Source organism: Lynx rufus, unplaced genomic scaffold, assembly GCF_022079265.1.
Source record: "Lynx rufus isolate CCGP_SWC_20201006 ecotype Redwood Valley unplaced genomic scaffold, mLynRuf1.p SCAF_2, whole genome shotgun sequence".
NCBI classification, from domain to species: domain Eukaryota; kingdom Metazoa; phylum Chordata; class Mammalia; order Carnivora; family Felidae; genus Lynx; species Lynx rufus.
In genome coordinates this window covers 142,974,009-142,993,937 of record NW_025814834.1, presented here as the reverse complement: position 1 = coordinate 142,993,937, position 19,929 = coordinate 142,974,009, and the positions used below count along the sequence as shown (strand labels likewise).

The 19,929-nt window shown below is 49.4% G+C and overlaps 1 protein-coding gene across 1 annotated transcript in view; it reads right to left on the bottom strand.

The window, feature by feature from the left end:
• The window catches only part of BCAR3 (BCAR3 adaptor protein, NSP family member), a 107,831-nt gene that overhangs the window by 25,766 nt on the left and 62,136 nt on the right, over positions 1-19,929 (bottom strand). The window contains exons 3-5 of the mRNA XM_047085586.1: positions 6,905-7,033; positions 3,952-4,394; positions 139-242 (exon numbers count right to left, since the gene is read on the bottom strand). Coding sequence (XP_046941542.1) covers positions 139-242; positions 3,952-4,394; positions 6,905-7,033 — 676 coding nt within the window. The remainder of the gene's footprint in view (positions 1-138; positions 243-3,951; positions 4,395-6,904; positions 7,034-19,929) is intronic.

Genomic DNA, 19,929 nt, shown 5'->3' with positions numbered 1-19,929 from the left:
AATCCCTTACCCTCCAGCCTAGAGGCACAGAGCCTTGTGTTGTCCCCAAATCAGGTGACTGGATGGAGCAGGGAAACAGCCTGAAGGAGATCAGGCTAACACTGTCACCCTCCTCCCAGAAAATTCCCAAAGACCTACCAATTGGCAGGTAACTTTCCGACTGGTGGGCTTTGAGGGATAAGGCTCTTCTGTCCTGCATGTGATCCAGGCAGGCTGGCTGGCTACCGCTCTTCTCCTTATTTCTGAAGCAAAAGATCAGTGGAACAGAGACGTGTCATTAAATCATAAAACCTTCAGGCAGCGTCATGGAAAGTTTTTAAGAGAAATGACTGCTTAGAAGGCGAATGGTACAGCACATCCTAACAGTAAAGGAATGTCTGTTGGAGGGGAAATGACTGCCGGGGGCGGTTAACACAGGATTGTGCCCTGGGCTCCATCCCCACGTCCTCAGGGCCAATCCGGTTAGTTCCCGGGCTGCTGCCTCGGAGCCCTTCCATCTGGTGGAGCAGAGCAGGGTCAAGATTTCACGATAGTCTCAGGAAAAACTGATGAACTGGAATGTGTACTTTTAACAGAGCTTAAAATTACTTACAGACCCAGGAGGAGTGACTTGTTCAACTAAAATGCATTTTCCACCATCCCTCGTGGCGTCGGGAAGGGAGCCGTGGGGCTGTCTGCATGTCAGCACAGATCCCCATGTCCCCCAGATAACCCACCGGATCACCCTGGGGTACTGTCACTCTCATCCTGGAAGGACCAGGGCCCCGCGGCCGACCTTATGCTGACCTGGGGAAGGGCCGAGCCTGCGCACCAAGCTGGCGCTGGGAGGCACCAAGCACAGCCACGCGGGGAAAAGGCGACTGTCACTTTCCACACAATTTGCTAGCACTCCTCTGCTCCCTTGCCTAGTCAGACTGGGAATTTCTCTAGCACCAAAAAAGCAGAATCTCTCCTTTGCTAGGAGAGACTGCACTGCACCAGCCAAGTTGTAATGAACTTTCATCGGCCCTCCCACAAGCTTATGTTACAGAAATCGCAATGTTCTTTCCTACCTTTGCAAGCACCAAAGGAAAAAGCAAACAAACCAAAAACCCCCCAAACTCCCAGCAACAGAAAAATTCCAGCAACCCCTCAGAGATAAGGCTGGTCAGAGGGCAAATTCCAAAAGGCAGTGGCTTCAGCCGGGCGGTATTTATGCAGTGATCTTCAGAGAAGCCAGACTTCACTGGCCCAGAACGCCCACCTGGGACGCTCCCAACCTGGCTGAGCTCGCACACTGCCAGCCAGCCAACCAGCGGGCCTGACGTCAGGGAAGGTGCGGTGGGGGCGGGCAAGGGAGGGTAAGGGAGGGCCCCGTGCAGGGTGCTTCCTTATTGAACCCACCCCACCCCCACCCGTGGACGCTTCTGCTGCAAGAAGTGACAGGGCTTAGGGAGCTGTGCTTTCAATGGGCAATTGGAAAAGTGGCTCTGGGGGCGCCTGAAAAGTGGCTTGGTTAGGCGTCCTATTCTTGATATCCATATCCACTCAGGTCTTGATCTCCGCCCAGTGTTGGACTCTGTGTGGAGTGTGGAGCCTGTTTGGGATTCTCTCTCTTCCTCTCTCTCTCCCCCAAATAAACAAACTTAAAAACAAGGAAGAAAGACAGAAAAGTGGCTCTGTTAGACCTGCCTCATTGACTAAGAGACCTTCTCAGTCTTTCTTTCATTTATCTTAAATAAATTTGTATTTTGGGGCGCCTGGGTGGCTCAGTTGGTTGGGCCTCTCAGTCTTGATTTTGGCTCAGGTCACAATCCCAGGGTTGTGGGATCCAGCCCCAGGCTCCGAGCTTAAGTGTGGAGCCTGCTTGAGATTCTCTCGCGCGCTCTGCCCCTCTCCCATGCTTGCTCTCTCTCAGGAAAAAAAAAAAAGTAATAATAATAATAAATTTAAACTAATTAATTAATATTTTAAATCCAGTCACTGAGGGTAGACCAGGAGGCAGGCCTTCTTCCCCAGCACCACATTGGGTAGGGGTTCCATGCCTTGCCAAAAACTCCCTGGCTCTGTTCATGACATTAACTCTCTGTTTGTTAGTTGAGCAGCCAACCCTCACAATCACAAAAGAAACAGAGCAAAAGGTGCCCCTTTAATATTTTAAGGGATCTCAAGTCCATTCTTATTACTAAGAAGAATTTCTCTGTGTCACTTCTTGCCTCCCTCCCTGCAAACAGAGTCCCACATTCCACTGCCCTCCAGAAAATCATATTTATTATGATTACTAACACCTACGTGGCGCTTATTTTTCTTTAATGTTTATTTTTGAGAATGTGAGCAGGGACGGGCCGGGGGGTGGGGGGACAGAGGATCTGAAGCAGGCTCCGCGCTGGCAGCATGGAGCCTGACGTGGGGCTCACAAACCGTGAGATCGTGACCTGAGCTGACCTGACACTCAACCAACTGAACCATCCAGGCACCCCCTAGGTAGCACTCTCTATGTATCGGCATCATTCTAAGCACTTTGCAAGTCTTAAATCATTTAACCCTCACAAGCCCCATCATTCCAGGTAGGGAAAGCAAGGCCCGGAGAAGTTACATAGCTTGATCAGTGGCGGACCGGCATTTGTGCCCAGGCAGGCAGGGTCCACAGCCAGACACTGACTAACATCTACCAGAGCTTCCTAGGAGCACACGACCTGGTATGTATTACTCAGTTCTGAGCTTGGCTTCTGAATTTCTGCAGTCTGCAAATTACAGTTTATGACATTTCCTCCTGTCCAGAAAGAAAACCAATGAGTAGAATAAAACATGTGGGTTTAAGTGTGTAAGTTTAGATGCCAGGCAGCTGGAGAAGGGAAGCTGGGTAACCAAGCGGCTGGGGCTAGACTTCACCCTACCGGGCCTGCCTTTTCCCTGCTCTCCTTCTCTGGAGCAGTCAGACAGCAGGCACGAGCACCCAGCTCCATGAGAAACAGGTCCTCTGTCAGCACGTGCCACTGGCATTGGAGGGCAGGGGGCCCCAGCTGGGCATCCAGTTCTCTGGACTCTTCTCTCCCCCTGTGCCCAGGTTCTGGCCACAGCCCCCAGACTCTCGATGTCTCCAGCTTTCTCAGGTCTTTTCTCATCCACCTTCAGACTGAGCTCTCCCCCCCAAACCCCCAAAATGTTGTTGGACACTTGGCACTCAACAAGCCTATGGTCGTATCTCAGATGCGGCAACTGGTTTTTCCTCCGCGGTCCACCCCTTCTCTGGGCCCTCCTGTGGTCTCCAACTTGCCATTCTCCAACACACATACCAGAGTCCCAGGAAGCCGAGGTCCCAGGCTCTCCCTCTACTTCCCCTGCACAACCTGACCCTCCATGGCTCAATAACTGGTCTTCCTGCTCCAAACTCTCTCCTGCCTCTCTGGCACATCGCTGCCCTGTTCTATTCTCGGGACACCCTGTTCACCATGTCGAGTCTTTGAGGCTCCCTCAAACCTCTTAGCCTTGTTCTAAGGCCTCTGTGATTGGGCTGTGGTCACCTCCCTGAGCCGGCCCCTACCAGCCCCTTACACGGCCCTTTGCTTGAGCCCCACCGATCTGCCTACCCCAAGGAACTCTTGTCCTTTCCTATCACTACACACCTGCTCCTGCTGAGCCCCCACCTGGACCGCCCTCCCCTTCGCAGCGTCTATCCGAACTTTCCCTAGCCTTCAGACCAGCCAGAATCCTCCTTCCTTCCCAAATCTCTCCTGGCCAACCCTCCCCCTCTTCCTCAGCAACTGCCTCATTTAATTTTGGCTCCAAGTCAGTTGGGAACTAATCACGCACTGCCCCATGACAGCTTTTCCAATTACACTTGGCATTCTTAGTAACATCCTTTATTGTTCTTCCCTTCCCGCGTGAGCTCCTCATCTGGCTGACTAAGCCCAGGCGTGTCCAGAGTGTCCCTCGCGGTCCCAGCACCACCCCCATGAGGCCGTGACCCACCTGAGGAGGTTTCCCCTGGTCGAGCTCTGCTCCCGGGCCTGGAGGCCGCCCATGGTGAGGCTCAGCCTCTTGCCCACGTCGGACCTGCCCTCGGCCAGGCTGCCCTCCCGGGCCCGGCCTGGGGAGGTGCCGTAGCGCTCCTCCAGGCACCGCAGGGGCACCGTCCTGTTGATGGGCTGGAAGATGATGGCTCCGCTCTGCTGGGAGATGGGCCGGCGGTTGCCCACGTAGCAGCGCACCAGGCCAGGGATGGAGTCGAAGCTCTCCGTCTCAAACTGGTACTGCACGCGGCTGTAGGCCTCACTGAGCCGCAGGACCGTCCGGTGGATCTTGAAGTGCTGAGCGAGGTTCTTCCACTGACAGGTCAGGACAAAGTTTCCGGGGCTGGACAGAGAGTCACGAACCAGGAAGTCGCCATCTCGCTGCACGAGGTTTTCTGACACCTTTGGGACAAAATGGTGAGGGGTAGAAAAGGCAAGCGCACATTCATTCCTTCTAAGAGCTGCACTGCTCTCCACTTCTTTGGGCCAGCGGCGGACCACGGTATTGTGTCTCTTCTTGCTCAGTTGGCTCTTTATTTTTCCAACGTCAAATTCTTAGAAGACCCATTCATTCTCTTAAGAACTACGTGCTGCCCACCTACTGTGTGCCAGGCACTACTGTAGGCACAGGGCTTACAGCAGTGAGTGAAGCAGAGTAGAGTCTCCACTGTCACGGAGCTCCTGTATCTAGTGGAGAGCTGCTACTTTGGTGAAGATAAACAAGCAGCAGGTATGGTATGTCCGATGTTGTAAAGTTAAGGAAAAAGTCAATCGGGAAGGGAGATAAGAAGTGCCTGGGAAGGGATGAGGGCCGTTCATTGCAACAGGGTGATCAGGAGGGTCTCATGAGAAGATGACATTTAGGCAGACCCGAAGCAAGTAAAGTCACAGAATAAAACAAAGCAGAAAATTCATGTCTAGGGAGTCTGATCCCTCCCCACCCCCAGCAAGGGGAGGAGGGAGTTTGGTCCACATCTAGGAGCCTGGTGGATGGGGAGGAGAAGTCCACACGTTGGTGGAGGCCAGGCGTTGTGGAATCAGAGACCTGAGTGTGGTTCTGGGCACAGCACTCGCTGGAGAGCCTGTAGCAAAGTCAGGTCAGTGTCTCACGTCACAAAGTTATAGGGAGAATTATATATTTGCATACACAATATATGCAAAGCACTAGTACAGTGCCGAGAACACAGTAGGTGCTTAAATATTATTATTAACTATGAGGATGCTGATCTCTACTGTGTTGCCAAAGGAAAATCTCTACTGTGTTGCAGATGTTCCTGCGGCCAGACTGCCTGGCTGTGCATTCTGGCTCTACTGACTGACTTTGAACCAGGTACATAATCTCTTTGTGGCTCAGTTACATCACCTGTGGGACAGGGATAGTATGACCTACACAGTATCGATGAAGATTTAAAGGAGTAGAGTGTCAGCTACAACTACCTTATTGTCACAGTGTTCAGTTATACAACCTGAAATGATGTATGACTGAAAATTTACACTCACTGTAAGTGGTAAACAAATTTTGTGATCACAAAAAAGAGAAGGACGGTGGTGACAGTCATGAGTTTTATAAACTTTGACATTTTTTTCCAGGATATCCCAACATTGGAACAGTTAGAATAGCACGCTACCATGGTTACTTTAAAATTCCATCTTGGCCTTAAAAATTCGTTTTCACACAGAAATTGCACTTCTTGGAATGGGGCCTGAGGAAATAATTACAGTGATAAACACAGTCATTATCTTACAGGGTGTTGGTGAGGGTGCCCACTAAATAGCAGAGCACCATACGATGGACACACATACAGTGTAGAATGATTTTAAAACGATTTTATAACAGCAGAAAACTCCCAGGATATGTCAGTAAATGAAGACAGTGGGCTGCAAAAGTATATGCAGTATGATCTCACACTTGCAAAGCCTCGTAGGAGGCTTTATATCAAAAGGTTCACAGTGGTTACCTCCAGGTTGGAGAATTATGGGTGAGAGTTTTTAATTTTCTTCGTTTTACTCCCTGCATTTTCTACAATCAATTTTAAACTAAAAACAAAAAGTTAGAATAAGGATTATTTCTTTGATAGTGCTGAGGCATCTGCTACATGAAAAAAAATTATCACCATGTGATGCCCTCCACACACCCCCCCCTCCCCCACCACTGCCCCTTTCCTGTCATGTTGTCCTGGGTAAATGACTGGCCAGATCAGCTTCCAATAAAAACCCAAGAGAAATTCTACACCTTAATTCTGGACTTATATTTTTTCAATTTCTAAACTGTTTAGCAAAAACCCCACATTATTCACAGCTATCACCCAAATGATAGTCACACAGAGAACATCCTAGGCCAGGACGCTGTGGTCACTGGTATAATTCCTCTACCTGCCATCTCCAGGACAGGGGTCCAGGTAGGGGAGGGCTGGAGGGTAAATAGTTGCTGGCCCCACTAGGGTACTGGTGGCCCTGCTGCTCTGTGCCACTTGCCCTGATGATACTCTCTCTTCACCTGAAATTAAAGTACTGTCTTAAAAGAGAAGCAGGTTCAAAGGGTATGAGGCAGCCGGCAGCCGGCCATGAGTTCAATTATCTGAACCACAGGCTGGCCCCTCACCTCTCGGGGTCATCACCCTGCCGCCATTGCCTCCTGCCCGCTCCGGGTCTGTGGACCACAGGAACACCTGCCTTTCCTCCATCCCCTTCCCGGGCAGGTGGAGATGTACTGTGGGTTCCTGACCTCAGTTCTTCCCGGCGATCTCCTGGGAGACAGGCCCAAGTTCGGTTTCTGTGGGCTAGGGTGTTCTATCTGTTTGGCTAAACTGGGGACGACTCTGACATGGCGTTGGAGGGTAAGCCGGAAGGGTTCTCAGCGTGCTGGTGTTTGAGAACGGCGGGGCGCGCCCTGGCAGGAAGAGAGCGGGTACCTGGCGGGGGATGCGTCCATGGTACCAGGCGTGGCTGCGCAGGTCTTCGCCGCTCAGCAGCAGCTCCTCCTCCAGCTCCTTCTTCAGCCTCTCAGGGGTCCTGTCCATGACGTGCCTCTCCTTGGAGAACTGCAACACAGGGGCAGCGGTGACCTCCCACCCTGCCCAGGTCGGCCAGGCCAGCCGGCTGGAGAGGCCCTCCCGCCCGCACTTGGCCGCTTGGCTAACCAACCCAGGATATGCCAAAAGCCCTGTTCAGGTAGGGGAGCCTGGATAATGATTACAATTAGCTGTGACCTTTCACTTCTCCAGCTGCAAGAATGTAGCGAAATTTTCACCTACACACCGGTACTGTGATGGGAGAGGGGGCCAAGATGTTCCTTTTTTTTTTTTTAATTTTTTTTTTCAACGTTTATTTATTTTTGGGACAGAGAGAGACAGAGCATGAACGGGGGAGGGGCAGAGAGAGAGGGAGACACAGAATCGGAAACAGGCTCCAGGCTCCGAGCCATCAGCCCAGAGCCTGACGCGGGGCTCGAACTCACGGACCGCGAGATCGTGACCTGGCTGAAGTCAGACGCTTAACCGACTGCGCCACCCAGGCGCCCCAAGATGTTCCTTTTATCAGTCGGCTCAGGTAGCAAAGACAAGGGGAGATGGGCATTGGGCACCAGAGAGACACGTGTGGGGAAGGAGGCACAAACGAGCCCTGAGAGCTTCCTCGTTGTGCTTGGGAACCATCCTCCCACGGAGCTGGGAAGGACAGCAGTCCTCAACTGACTCACAGCTCTGAGCCCGCAGGACACTGCTGCCCAAAGCGCAGTCCCCAGGCTGAGAGGGGCGGCCCTGAATTCTTTGCTACTGGCAAACTTCAATTCAGGAACTGAGTTAGCCTTTAGAAACTTTCAGAGCAATCGGACAGAAGAATTTATGTCTCTCAAATCTAATAACGGAAGTCTGACTTTGGGTTGTTGTATGTCTTTTTCATTTCATTTTTCTAATATTTCATTTTTATGACAGGCTGGAAATTGAAACCTAAAAAAAACTGGTCCCTCGCCTCGGATAGTTTAAGAATCACTGATCTAGGTCACTGCGCAGTGGCCAGGGCAGGAAGTCTGGGTGGGCAACACTGCCTCCAGGTCTAATTTAGAGTCCACGCCTACTTTCAACATGTGAACTGAACTTGGACACCTGCCCAGTTCCCAGCAAAACCCGGCTCAGGGATCACTCAGGTCATGGGAGCAGGAAAACCATGTCCCTTATGTTCTCCCAAGTTCCCCAGCTTGGCCTCAAAAGGATCACCCAATTATCTTCATCACGCACTCTGCACCTTAGCAAAGGAAGAGGCCCAAATCCTTCTCCACCCAAGAAAAAGGAAACAGACTTGGGATTTTACACCCGGATTCTTATCCTCAAGTCTCTGTGAGCACGTTGGCCTAGGATGGCCCTGGCTGCAGGATGCAGGGCCGCTCTCAAAGTGGGGCTCTGGTTTACTAATTGCTTCCTTCTCCCACTCTCCTCCTCACAGCGCAGACACCTGCATCAAAGAGATGCCAACGCTCGCTGACCTAGATGCCCGCAGGCATTAGCAGTGATGTTTGCCATCGATCATTAATTATGTACGGGTACATGTGAAGACAGCTCACTGGAAAGACTTGAGTACAGAATGCAGATTGTCAACCAGGCCACATCTACTGGTAGTTTATTGTCTGTCTTGCTTCCCAGTAGATTTCAAGTTTCATGAGAGCAGAAACCCATCTGCCTTCTTCCCTACTGCCCTCCAGCAATGCCTGAACATATTAGGCACTCCACGTTCACCGAATGAGCAAATACCCCAAGGTGAGGCCTGTCTGGGCCTTTTCTTAGTTATGGAGCTTTTCCTCTTCAAATTATTTGAAGCTCCCTATCAGCTGAGCACGTGGCCACACAACTAAAGGATGTCATTCCTCAACTTCCGTCTCTTAATGTAGGCACGTGGCCACATGACCACATTCTGACCAAGGGAAGGTACAATGCCGCTTAGTGGGACTTCTAAACTGGAGAGGCAGCACCGTCTGGGACCTGAGGAGGGAGCCACGTCCTTCAAATGGGGGAGCAGAAGCCCCAGTGGGGTCAACACAACAGTCCCAGATTGCCCACCCCCAGGTCTTCCTTGTGATCTTCTGTCTCGTTTAAGCCTGTTAGTTTGGTTGCTCCTGTCACTGGTAGCTGAACTAAAATCCTAACCGATACTGTGACCCTAGCCTCTCTTGAGCCCCCCCGACAGTCTGTTTACATCTAACCTAAATCCTTGTGCTGTGCCTGGGCCCACTTCTTCTTGGCCTGAGCTCTGAAAACGCGGTCACCAGTAGCCATACCCTCTGTGTCACCCTCCGCTGAAACTGCACTCACCCAGATCCAATAAGCTGTTCCCATATTTCTCTTTACATTCTCCTTCCTTCCTGATGTCCAATACCCAGGCCACTTCCCGTTACCCCCTCTCTCCTTAGCATCGTTCATAAACAGCAAGATTTCTTAGCATTTTATAAACAAATCCTTCGCTCCAGATTTTGAGATAATCCTGCTTTACATTTGTTACCAAAAATATAAACTCTGCTATCTTGTTACTTCTACTCTAATTCCTTAGAGGAAAACCACAGTTGTGGTTCTTCCCCCTGCTGTGGACTGTGGAGATGGGGCATGACAGGGCATTACAGGCAAGTACTGAGGGAGGAGAGGAAAGGAGGCCAGTAAGACTGACCCTCCCTGGAGACGGAACACCAGACTTCAAACACTATGCCCTTAAGCTCTTGCATAATTTGTGAAAAGTTAGGAGTTTACACAATTGACTGGATTCATGGTTTGGGGGTGGGGAGAGGGTGGGAGATAAGGAGGGTAGGAGAGGGAGGGATGGAGGGAGACAGATCCAGAGCTAGCAAAAAATCTCAAGGGGTCTTCATCTCAAGCCAGTGACAGCTGTTTCTACTACATTACAAAGAGCCAGGTTGGCTTCTGGGAGCTTCTGCCTCAGCAGATGCTGTGGGCACCATGTCTCAAACGGCTAGGTGAACAAGGCAATTCAAAAGTCACCCCCATATGCCCATCCTCATGATTATTTGCGGGGGGGGGCGGTGAATGCCTTCTAGAAATTTCACAACTCTTTTTAGTCACACAGATTACTGCAAATTTTATTATTTTTCCTAAGGGCCTATATTTTATGAGACTTGCCCTTACCAGCTATGATTGTGCCACTATATAGGAGTACTGTTATACTCATGGTTGGTGAGAGGTGACCATGTAGGAAAATCTGGCAAAACGTATCCATTTGTATATTTGAGAACACCGTGACTGATATTTGTGCTCCTTGGGGACCAAGAATGGTATTCTTCAGGGCGCCTGGGTGGCTTAGTTGGTTGAGCGTCCGACTCTTGGTTTCAGCTCAGGTCATGATCTCATAGTTTGTGAGATGGAGCCCCACATCGGGCTGTGCACTGACAGCTCAGAGCCTGTTTGGGATTCTCTCTCCCTCTCTCTCTGCTCCTCCCTGGCTCATGAGCACTCTCTTTCTCAAAAATAAATAGGCTTTAAAAAGAAAGAAAGAAAGAAAAAAGAATGACATTCGTGCTTCACAGGAAAGGTCACCAACCATGGGAGTGGGACATTTGGCAGAATTCTGTCAATTTGCCCCAAACAACTAGAACATGTACCAACAGTGTACCCTTCCACTTAACTGCTGCCATCTGGAGGAAAGATGAGGTTCTGCCCCGAAATGCAGCCATTTCAGTTAAGTTTCTGGGTCTTTGGGGCCACAAAATAAACTCTAGCAATTTAGGGTAACACAGGAGTACCTCTGCCCTTGGCAATGGTTTTACCCCATCGGTGTGGCCACCCCTTTGAAGTTCTGACTGATTCCACTAGTGACCCAAGGATCCTCCTGGCCTGCCTTAGATTACATTCTGAGCAAAGTCCAAAAGAGATAAGTTCCTGCTCACACACAGTCACATGCATTGCTATCTCACGCACGGCCCAGCATTATGCATCATAGAGGGGCCGGAAGAGTAAGTACAGGTCCCAGTAATCCAGTGGTTTCCAATCTTGGGAAAGCACAGCCAAGCACATCATACTAATCTGTCCCAGTTCCTACAGACTTTTCTCCCAGTTCATACTTTCCAGCTCTTTCACATTCGTTTCTGCAGACGTCTTCTGAATTCAGTGTGCCTCAAATACTGGCTGGACCCAAATCACTCTCAAGTTTTCTGTTAGCATGGGATAGCGGGCATCTGTGACAGAGGGCATCCGCATCATGACACCCCAGAGCAAGTACAATATATCTGGGCTCTCTCAGACAGTTTCCACTGAATGGAAATGCAGCACTCACTGGCCCTTTGGATTTTATGTTCTTCCACCACCAGCAAGAAAACTCCTGAACGATCAGTATCTCACAAAGATGCTATAAAAGGTATAAACAACCACATCATAGTAACACGACTTTTTCTCCATGCTCAGATTCTCTAGCTATTCGCCCCTGAATTTGAACTTCATTCCTAGAAGGCAGGTCTGATTCTTTGTTTCCAGAGCTTCTTATCTTAAGGAAAGGAGGTGGCAGAGGCTTGGCCCTGACTCGAGTTTTTCTGCTCCAGCGGGGGCTCCGGATCCCTCCATCCTGAGCTCCACCCTACACGGTAGCTGGGGTGTACCCTCCAGAGAAAGAGATGCTTCCGGGTTTGGTTCAAGAACATTCTGCCCATGAGCTTTGCCAGGTTCATTCGAGCCACCACGTCCACCCACGGCCGCCACGAGAGAAAGACGCAGGCAGGTCCCATGTCTCCTGTTCTGTGGCCTGCCTGAATTGCACCCACCAGAAATTTGAAGGGTTCTTTTGGGGGGACTCAGGGTATAAGAAAAGGTGCTATGTACACAAATTAAGTAGTAATTTGAGCAGTAAAGAAAGGGAGGGAAGCTTAGTAACTACTATATCATGGTTTCCCACTCACATGGCTCCACTTCTACAATTTCGTGTTCTCTCAGCCATTAGTTCTGGGGTCTGGGGTGAGGCAGGTAAACTGGTAACTCAGGCAAATGCAGGGGGTGGAGGAGGCCCACGCTTGTCCACCCAAATTCAAGTTTAGTTAGAAAATTCCCAAGTTACCATAATTGTTGCTTTTCAGGGGAATCTGAGTCTAGCTACATCTTCCTTACTGCCAGCATTTTAATAACCCTGATGTCAACAGATGTTACAGCACGGTGTTTAAGCATAGCCGGCCCTCGCCCTCCATCTACAGGCCACTGGCCGCTGACCGGCTGTGTGGTTTTGCTTAAATAACTTTACTGCTCTGCAGAAGCCTCAGGCTCCCGGTCTGCAGAGATGGGGCTAACAGTTTGTGATGGGGTGTTAGTAAGGATGAAAGGGATCCATATCCGTAAAGCACTTAGAACATAACCCAGGACACAGCACTGTTACCTGTTATGACAGACATATGAGAATGCTACTCATCTGGTTATCTAAAAGGGACAGTTCACATCAGAGGTGTTTTCAGTCTGGTGCATGGATGTGTAGGGGTTGGGGGTTTGGGAGGGAAGCAGTGAAGGAAAACAGCCGGCTGCCTGCATGAATGTCCACGGCTGCCTCGCACAGCCCGCCTGCCCCAGCACCTCTGGTCCGGTTACAACGCCAGAACCAGTCCCAGCTTGCTGCGGCCGGCTCCAAAAATCATGCCTATCACTCTGAATCTGGAATGAACATCTCTGCAGCCCCACACAGCCCCGGCAAGTCTGTTCTTGACAGGCTGAAATAGCCAGGGCCCGGGAGATGGTTGGAAAACATATTCTGGACGTGCTGAGCCAGTTCCACAGACGTGCTGGGAACCTTGATTAACACGGAAACCCAAATTTCAACAGTTTTCCCAGGAAGAAAAAGCTGTTCCAGCCCAGGAGGAAAGGAGCCCAGGGTCTCTTCTCCCAAGGGCTGCCTGACATTAGAGCCTGCATTTCAAATCAGGCACAACAATAGGACCCTGCCTCTTCGGAGGAGGTCTGTGTTCTTAAGCTTGGGGACGAGGGAGGGTGTGCATGCAGTAAATTGTGGGAAAACCCCAGAGAAGGCACGACACTTATTTGTATGTAGGAGACAGTGGAGAGGATTAGAAAAAGATGTCATCTGCATTATAATTAATATTTATTTTACTCTGTCCCTCTCTCTAAGAAAACCTTCCCGGTTCCCACAGAATTTTAAATTGTGCAAATCACCAGGAAAGATCCTGTCCCTAGTCCCAGGGGCTAAAGGTAGAAAGGGAAAGACTGGAAAAGCACCGTTTCATGGCCATTAGCAATCACGACCAAGTAATCTGCCAAACTAATTGCCAGCGGGGGATGACACCCTGGTCCCTACCCTTAGGAGGGCACAGTCTCTTGGACGACCACACACAGAGAAACGGTTTAAACTCATCCCTGAGCTCTGGAGAAGCACTGCCTGGATCTTATCCCTGCCTTCCTGCTCTGGAGCCTGGCTGAGTTACTCTGCCTCGCTGTCCTTAGGTTTTCCCCTGTCAAAATGAGAAAAGTCACTGAAGCCCCATGCCGTGGGAGGGGCCGGGGGGGGTAGGATGAGAGCATGGGGGGGGGGGATCAGGATCGGACCCTGAAGATAAAACCTGAGAAGAGGAAGGATATTTAGGGCATTTGAGCTAAGAGCAGCTGGGTTTGGTCAGATGGAGGTTCTGGTTGAGGAGGTCTGAAGCAGGCAGAGGTTTTACACACACACACACACACACACACACACACACACACACACACACACTCCATCTTTTCTCCAAGCATGTGGTTCAGACCCCACCTTCCTGGGCATCATGGCTGACTGGCTGACCCAGCTAGAGTTAGTCCCAGGATTTTTCTAAGTGGAACTGAATGAAGAAGACTGAATGAATGAAGACGTCATGAGGCTAGAAGCATAGTGGTGCTACACCTCATGCTGACCCACCATGTGAAGCCAACTGGGTGGAGAATGAAATGAGTGTGCAAGGAGAAGAGGATCAGGAGATGGAAGGTGTGTCCCAGTGGTGCACACATCCCTAAGCCCCAGCTGACTCCATTAACCAGCAAAATCCCCTTGTGACCTAAGCTAGTTTGCCCTGGACTCTTGTCACATGTGCCAAAGGAGTCCTGATCCAGGAGGGCAGGATTGGATAGAGGGGAGTAGGACACTGGAGGCTGAGGGACTAAACCTTCACACTCTAGATGGAGAGAGTGTCACTGAAAATCTCTGGCTAGGAAGGCAAAAGGTAAAAAAAAAAAAAAAAAAAAAAAAAAAGATGCTTTTAGACAGAGTAATCCAGGTGCAGTAGGCAGAATGGCCAGGCCGGGGCTGGGGGCACAAGGCCAGTTCTGAGACTTGTGAAGTGTGCAGATGATGGACAAATCTCTATCGCAAGCCCATATGGTGGGTGCCAAGGCAGGGATACTGACCAGAATCCATTCTAGAACTTGGATGTCAGTATGAATAAATGGAATTCATCTCTGCAAAGCTTGTTTCTCTCCCCCTTTCCTAGTCACTGGCACCTCCTCTGTCCTCATCACCCAAACTCACCCTCACCCGAACCCTCAACACTGGCTTCTATCAGTCAAGAAATTCCTGATTCTATCCCTTACCGACACCCACTCTGATTCCGACTGAGATTGCTCTGTTCTGTTGTCCCAGAACTTCTGCAATGGCCTCGTAACAATCTCCCTACCCTCATCTCTGGTCATACACTCTGTACTTACATGCCGCAGACTATCCCACACTCCTGGCTTGGAGACCTTAGTCAAGGGGTGCCCTAGCAAGGGCTGACATGAGATCCAGAGTCTTTCTTAGCACCCCCACAAAAAACTTGATGGGCTCTGATGCCTGGTTTTTACTTTCCCAGGGCTCAGACCTGGTTCATGAGGGACACGGACCCTTTCATGCCCTATCCTCCCAGACCCCTCAGCTTTGAATGCCTTTCTTTTAACCCCAGTGAAGTGAACCACCACCTTTGCCATATACGGACACCGCATACCGGGATCCAGGTCTGAATTTGCTAGAAGGCCCAGTTCACAAGGGCTATGGATGGATGCCTATGTGAGGACCCCTTGTGGATATCTGCAAAATAACTGGTAGAGGCTTGACGGTGGGGGAGACGGGCCAGGGCACGGCCGTTTTGCAGTGGGGGTCTGTGAATCAGCAGTGACATACCTGCAGAGGTTCTAACGACGCAGGGGCTGGAGCCCAGGCTGGGCAATGGGGAGAAGAGGGAGGGGAGTTGGATGAGGCAGGCAGGGGCCTTGAAGGCCAAACTAAGCCAATCCGTTTTTATCTAAGCGGGGCAGGGAATCCACTAATGAATGCTGGGCAATGAGGCAGTACGGTCCGCGGGACACAGCTCTTTGAGGACAGAGGCCACGCCATATTTCCCTTTGGCTCCCAGAGCCTAGCCTCGTGCCTGGCACACAGCGGGTTCCCCGTAAACATTTACTGACTGGAGCCAAGCTTGCCTTCTTACCCTCTGTGTGGCAGCTTCCTGCCACTGGGTGGGGAGAAAAAGAACATTTGGAGGTTGCTCAAGAACAGGGAATCTTGGCCATCTTTCTAGACTTCGCTTAACTTGTTTCTGTATGCACCAAGCGAGTAAGAGTTCTCACTTCGCAGGACGACCTGATCTAAGGCACATAGAGCACCCAGCACCAGTACCGTGCCTGGCACACAGCGGGCATTCGCTGGAAACAATGTAGAATCTGAACACCCTTTCAAAGAGGACTCTTGGCTGCAAAAATAGTAAGTTGCTTCACTAAAGAGTTAAAAAAAAAAGAATTATAAAATCCATCAGAAGGTTTTAGAGGTATCTGGCCTTTGAGAATTTACTTCTAATGGAACAAAAAAGCTAGGAGTTGGAACAACCAATTTCTATTCATGCACAGGTTATTCTTTATTTCAGTTCTAAGTTGATAGTTTGGGGGTTTTGAATAGTGTTAAACAGTGGTTCCATCTGTGCATGTGACACTGACCACACGTGAGAAGGCACTTTCCCTGGTGGCAAGCACTTTGCAGGCCTGTATTAGCAAGTGCTCCTGGCTAGCTCCAGCTGCCTCAGCTGTCCACAGTACACGGGACAGAGTGGCAGTGTGAGTGTGCAAGAAATTGTCACGTGCACAAGGCTGAGAAGTCCTGGTACAGAGATTATGTGTCTTTCAGGGCCTTGGATGTTTAGTCAAGGATGTTTTTTGTTGAATTTTTAAAACTGAGCTGATTTTCTAGCCATTCATTCTATGATCAAGGCTGGCAATTAACTTGCTTGAAATAAAAAAAAGAGGGAAGGGGAGCATCTGGGTGGCTCAGTCGGTTAAGGGTATGACTCTGGATTTCGGCTCAGGTCTTGATCTCATGATTTGTGAGATCGAGCCCCAGGTCATTCTCTGTGCTGACAGTGTGGAGCCTGCTTGGGATTCTCTCTCTCCCTCTCTCTCTGCCCCTCCCCTCTGCTCACACATGTGTTCTCTCTCTCGCTCTCTCTCTCTCTCTTTCTCTCTCAAAATAAACTGAAAAAAGAAGAAAAAGAAAAAGGGAGAAGGAAATCTGTGCATGAAAAGAAGGCAAGGGGGAGAGAAAATGAAGAGAGAGGGAGGGAGGGAGGGAACAAGCTTCTGGGCTATTCTATCCCAGTCAGGAGTGTCAGGCCACAGCACCCAGCATGCTACCGGTTCTCAAAAGCTTCCTTTCTTCTGCCCTGGATGGTTTATTCAGTTGAGGGAGAGGTCAACAACAGTCCAGGCCTCTGATCAAGTGGCACCAAACCACTGCTCAGGTCACAGTTTTCTAGAAATCTCATCCAGATGATCACAACCAAAATTGTAAGTGCGACTGACGTAGAGCATCATACCAAATTGGTCTATTTTCTGAGCGAAGACCGTGTCCTCCTGCGAGCTGGTGGGAAACCCCTCAGGAACGTGCCTTGAACAGCCACCAGGTGACCCAGGCTGGGACCATGCAGGAGTCCAAAACGACAGACCCTCATCTCGAACCCAGCCTGTGCTGCCTCGGAAACTGCATCATTGCAATCCCTAACAAAACCTGAACGTACAAGGACAAAGAGCTCCCCCTCGGAAAAAAACATACACTGGATAACCATTGCGCAGAGCCTTCTGAAGCCTTTCTAAGTCTGCTACAGGACCACCTTGCAAGTAAATCTGCCTAACAATGAGATTCTTTGAAGATGTCAGAAACTCTGCCCCTTCAAGTCCCTGCCCTGTGTTGAACTGCAAGCAGTGGACTAGTTTATAACCAAATTCCAAAGTATATCAAGGGCTTGTAGAGATTCAGTTGGTATTTTTACCATTGAACACCTGCATAAATTGATCATGAACCCACAGGATGAATAAATCCCAATCACTTCTGCCACTCTTAACCCTGCCCACAGGCCGAAAAATGAAAATCCAGTTCTCCCCAAGCTTTAAGCCCAGCAACATTTTGCAGGCTCCCTCAGATGTTTTCATCTGAGGTACAAGGGCAGGAGAGAAGGTAGCGTTTGAAGATAGTAACCTTCAAGCCTCCATGTGAAACAATTTGTATACTGGCTTCTCTGCCACCTTTTATTGACACTCACTGGCCTTATGGCTTGCCTAAAAATGTTTTATTATTACTCCAAAGGTAAATGAAGAAGGGCTTCAATTTACGGATGCAACTTTTCCTACTGGGCGCCAGGCTAGACAAATACAACTTCCGTGCTAATAACTGTGATTAAAGCCAAAAGCTTTAGTTATTAAATAAACCATTAACTTTGTAAATAAAAGTCCCAAGAGGGAAAAAACATGTCAAATTAAAATTTTGAATATCCTTTTGGGTAGATAAAAGCCAATGGTGGCACGGGCAATTGGGCATTTCGGCCTGGTCCCCCCTGCAGGAGGACACACAAGTGGCCTGGCCGTGGGCTCCAGTACACAAACAGCACAGTGGCATTACATCTAAGCAGGTGCCCTTCTTACGTGGCAGAGAAAATTTCCATACTGATTGAAACGGATGCCTGGTGGATGGCAATCAAGTATCCCGAGGAAAGGTGCCTTATTCGAATTCATACCAAGGTGCTCTCTGGCTAGAAGGGAGAGACCCCGAGCACGTTCCCCACCTTTTAAGTGTCGGGCTGTTGACAGTGGGGACCTCTGGTCTCACTTGGGTCCTGTGCCTCTGAGCCTGCTCCTTTCAATCCTCACATTAAAGCTCAGCGCAGCAGGCTCTGTAGGCAGTTCTGTCCACACGCACTACACCCTCTCAGCTAAAGTGCTGCACAAACAGCCAGGAGGTTACTTTTAAATCAAGAGTCTGATAGCCACTGGAACACGGGGCCTCCGATTACCTCACCTTCTTGGCCAAAGTTCTGCAGGAACAATCAGGAGGTCAGTTGGAAATCAAGAGCTTGATAGTCACTGGAACACTGTGCCACCGATTAAACCCGAAGGCCTACTGAGCGCCCACTGTGCCACTCGGCGTCCCAGACTAGGTCTGACGGGAGACACAGACACGAGAAAGAACAGCTCCATGGCCTGACAGGGGTTACGGCCGCTTCGAGGGGACAAGACATCTTTAGAGAACGTACAGCAAACAGCCACAAGCAGTTTTGCCGAAGGTCTCGGAGTTCTCTATCCTATCTGAAGTCAGCGAGGGCTTCTGGCCCCTTCTGAGAAAGGAATCGGTAGCAAAGATACCTCATAAAATTTCAGTGAGTTTTAGCATTCTGAAACACTTCAATTAATTTGATGTTAATTTTAAGTACCTTGATGACATACTTTCTCCTTTCCAAATCCTAGAAAGAATCTCATCTTCAGAAAAGATTCTGCAGATGGGTTTTGATGCCATTTTACCATTTTATAATTAAACCTGCATAATTTATCACACTCAACACCAGATTCTTACTCCAGTGCCATTAAAAACAGATTTGCGATTTGCTATTAAATTAAGATGCTTCATTTTCCTACTACCTGTGATTTTTCTTTTCACAGACAAATGATGATACGAGGGCCATCAGACCCTAGCACAGACAGGAAACTGACATCAAAATCCCCCAAGAGCCCAAATCCAAGAGATTTCATTTTATTCATTATCAAACCTTATCAAGTATTACAAAAAGAGGCTCATAAACCATAAATAGTAAAAATGAAGAGAACATCTGTGGAACTCCTTGTTTATCAAGGTTCTGAGAAGTTTCCAATAACATTTGGCTTTCCATGTGTGTGAATGAAAAAGACTAGTTTAATTTTACATTATGCACACTGGAGTCTTACCACAGCACATGCCCTAGGCGTAGCAGTAACTTGATCCCCCCAGGCTTACCTAATTGCATTAGGATTATTCTGATCAGTGTGCACAGCTCCCCTACATGTTCAATCCCTGTTACCTTTTATCACCCATCATTCTCTAGGCAAGGTCTCTACGCCTTTCCATCTTGAAGGATGATGAAGTTACTGCTTTTGATGCCTAGCTTTATTTTGATGGAACACCAAGGGACTGAAAATTATTTTTCACAGGAGACCGATCAGTCTAAAATCTGCAGGAGGAATTGGAAGTTGGACCGAATGCAGCACACCCAACACCAACCCTCGCGGCTGCTCCCTTTCACAATAGTTACCTACACATGCGAGAAACTGCTCAACATGCTCATTACACTGTAAGAGCTCCTTTCCCAGCTACCTGCTTTGGTGGCTTTGCCCATCATGTTTCTACCCTCTTGACAAAGCATTATTTACCCATGGACTCACTCAGTACTCAGCTCCAAGGGGGTCTCATCTTTCCCTGGGAAAAGATAAACTGAAACACAAATGAGATTTTCAACAAGCCATTTGTAGCCATTTGTTAGCCTCTTGCCCTGAAAGCTCTGGGGGTACCTTCCCCTCTAGATCTAATTTAGATGATGACTTCCTAGAGTAGCCTGCGGAGCGGCAACATCCAAAGCATCCCCACGAGGCAGCCCTGTTTTCTGATTCCTCCCAAAGAGAAATCAGATTGCCACACTTAGGATGAAGGCTGAAAGTCCTTGCTTGCACTT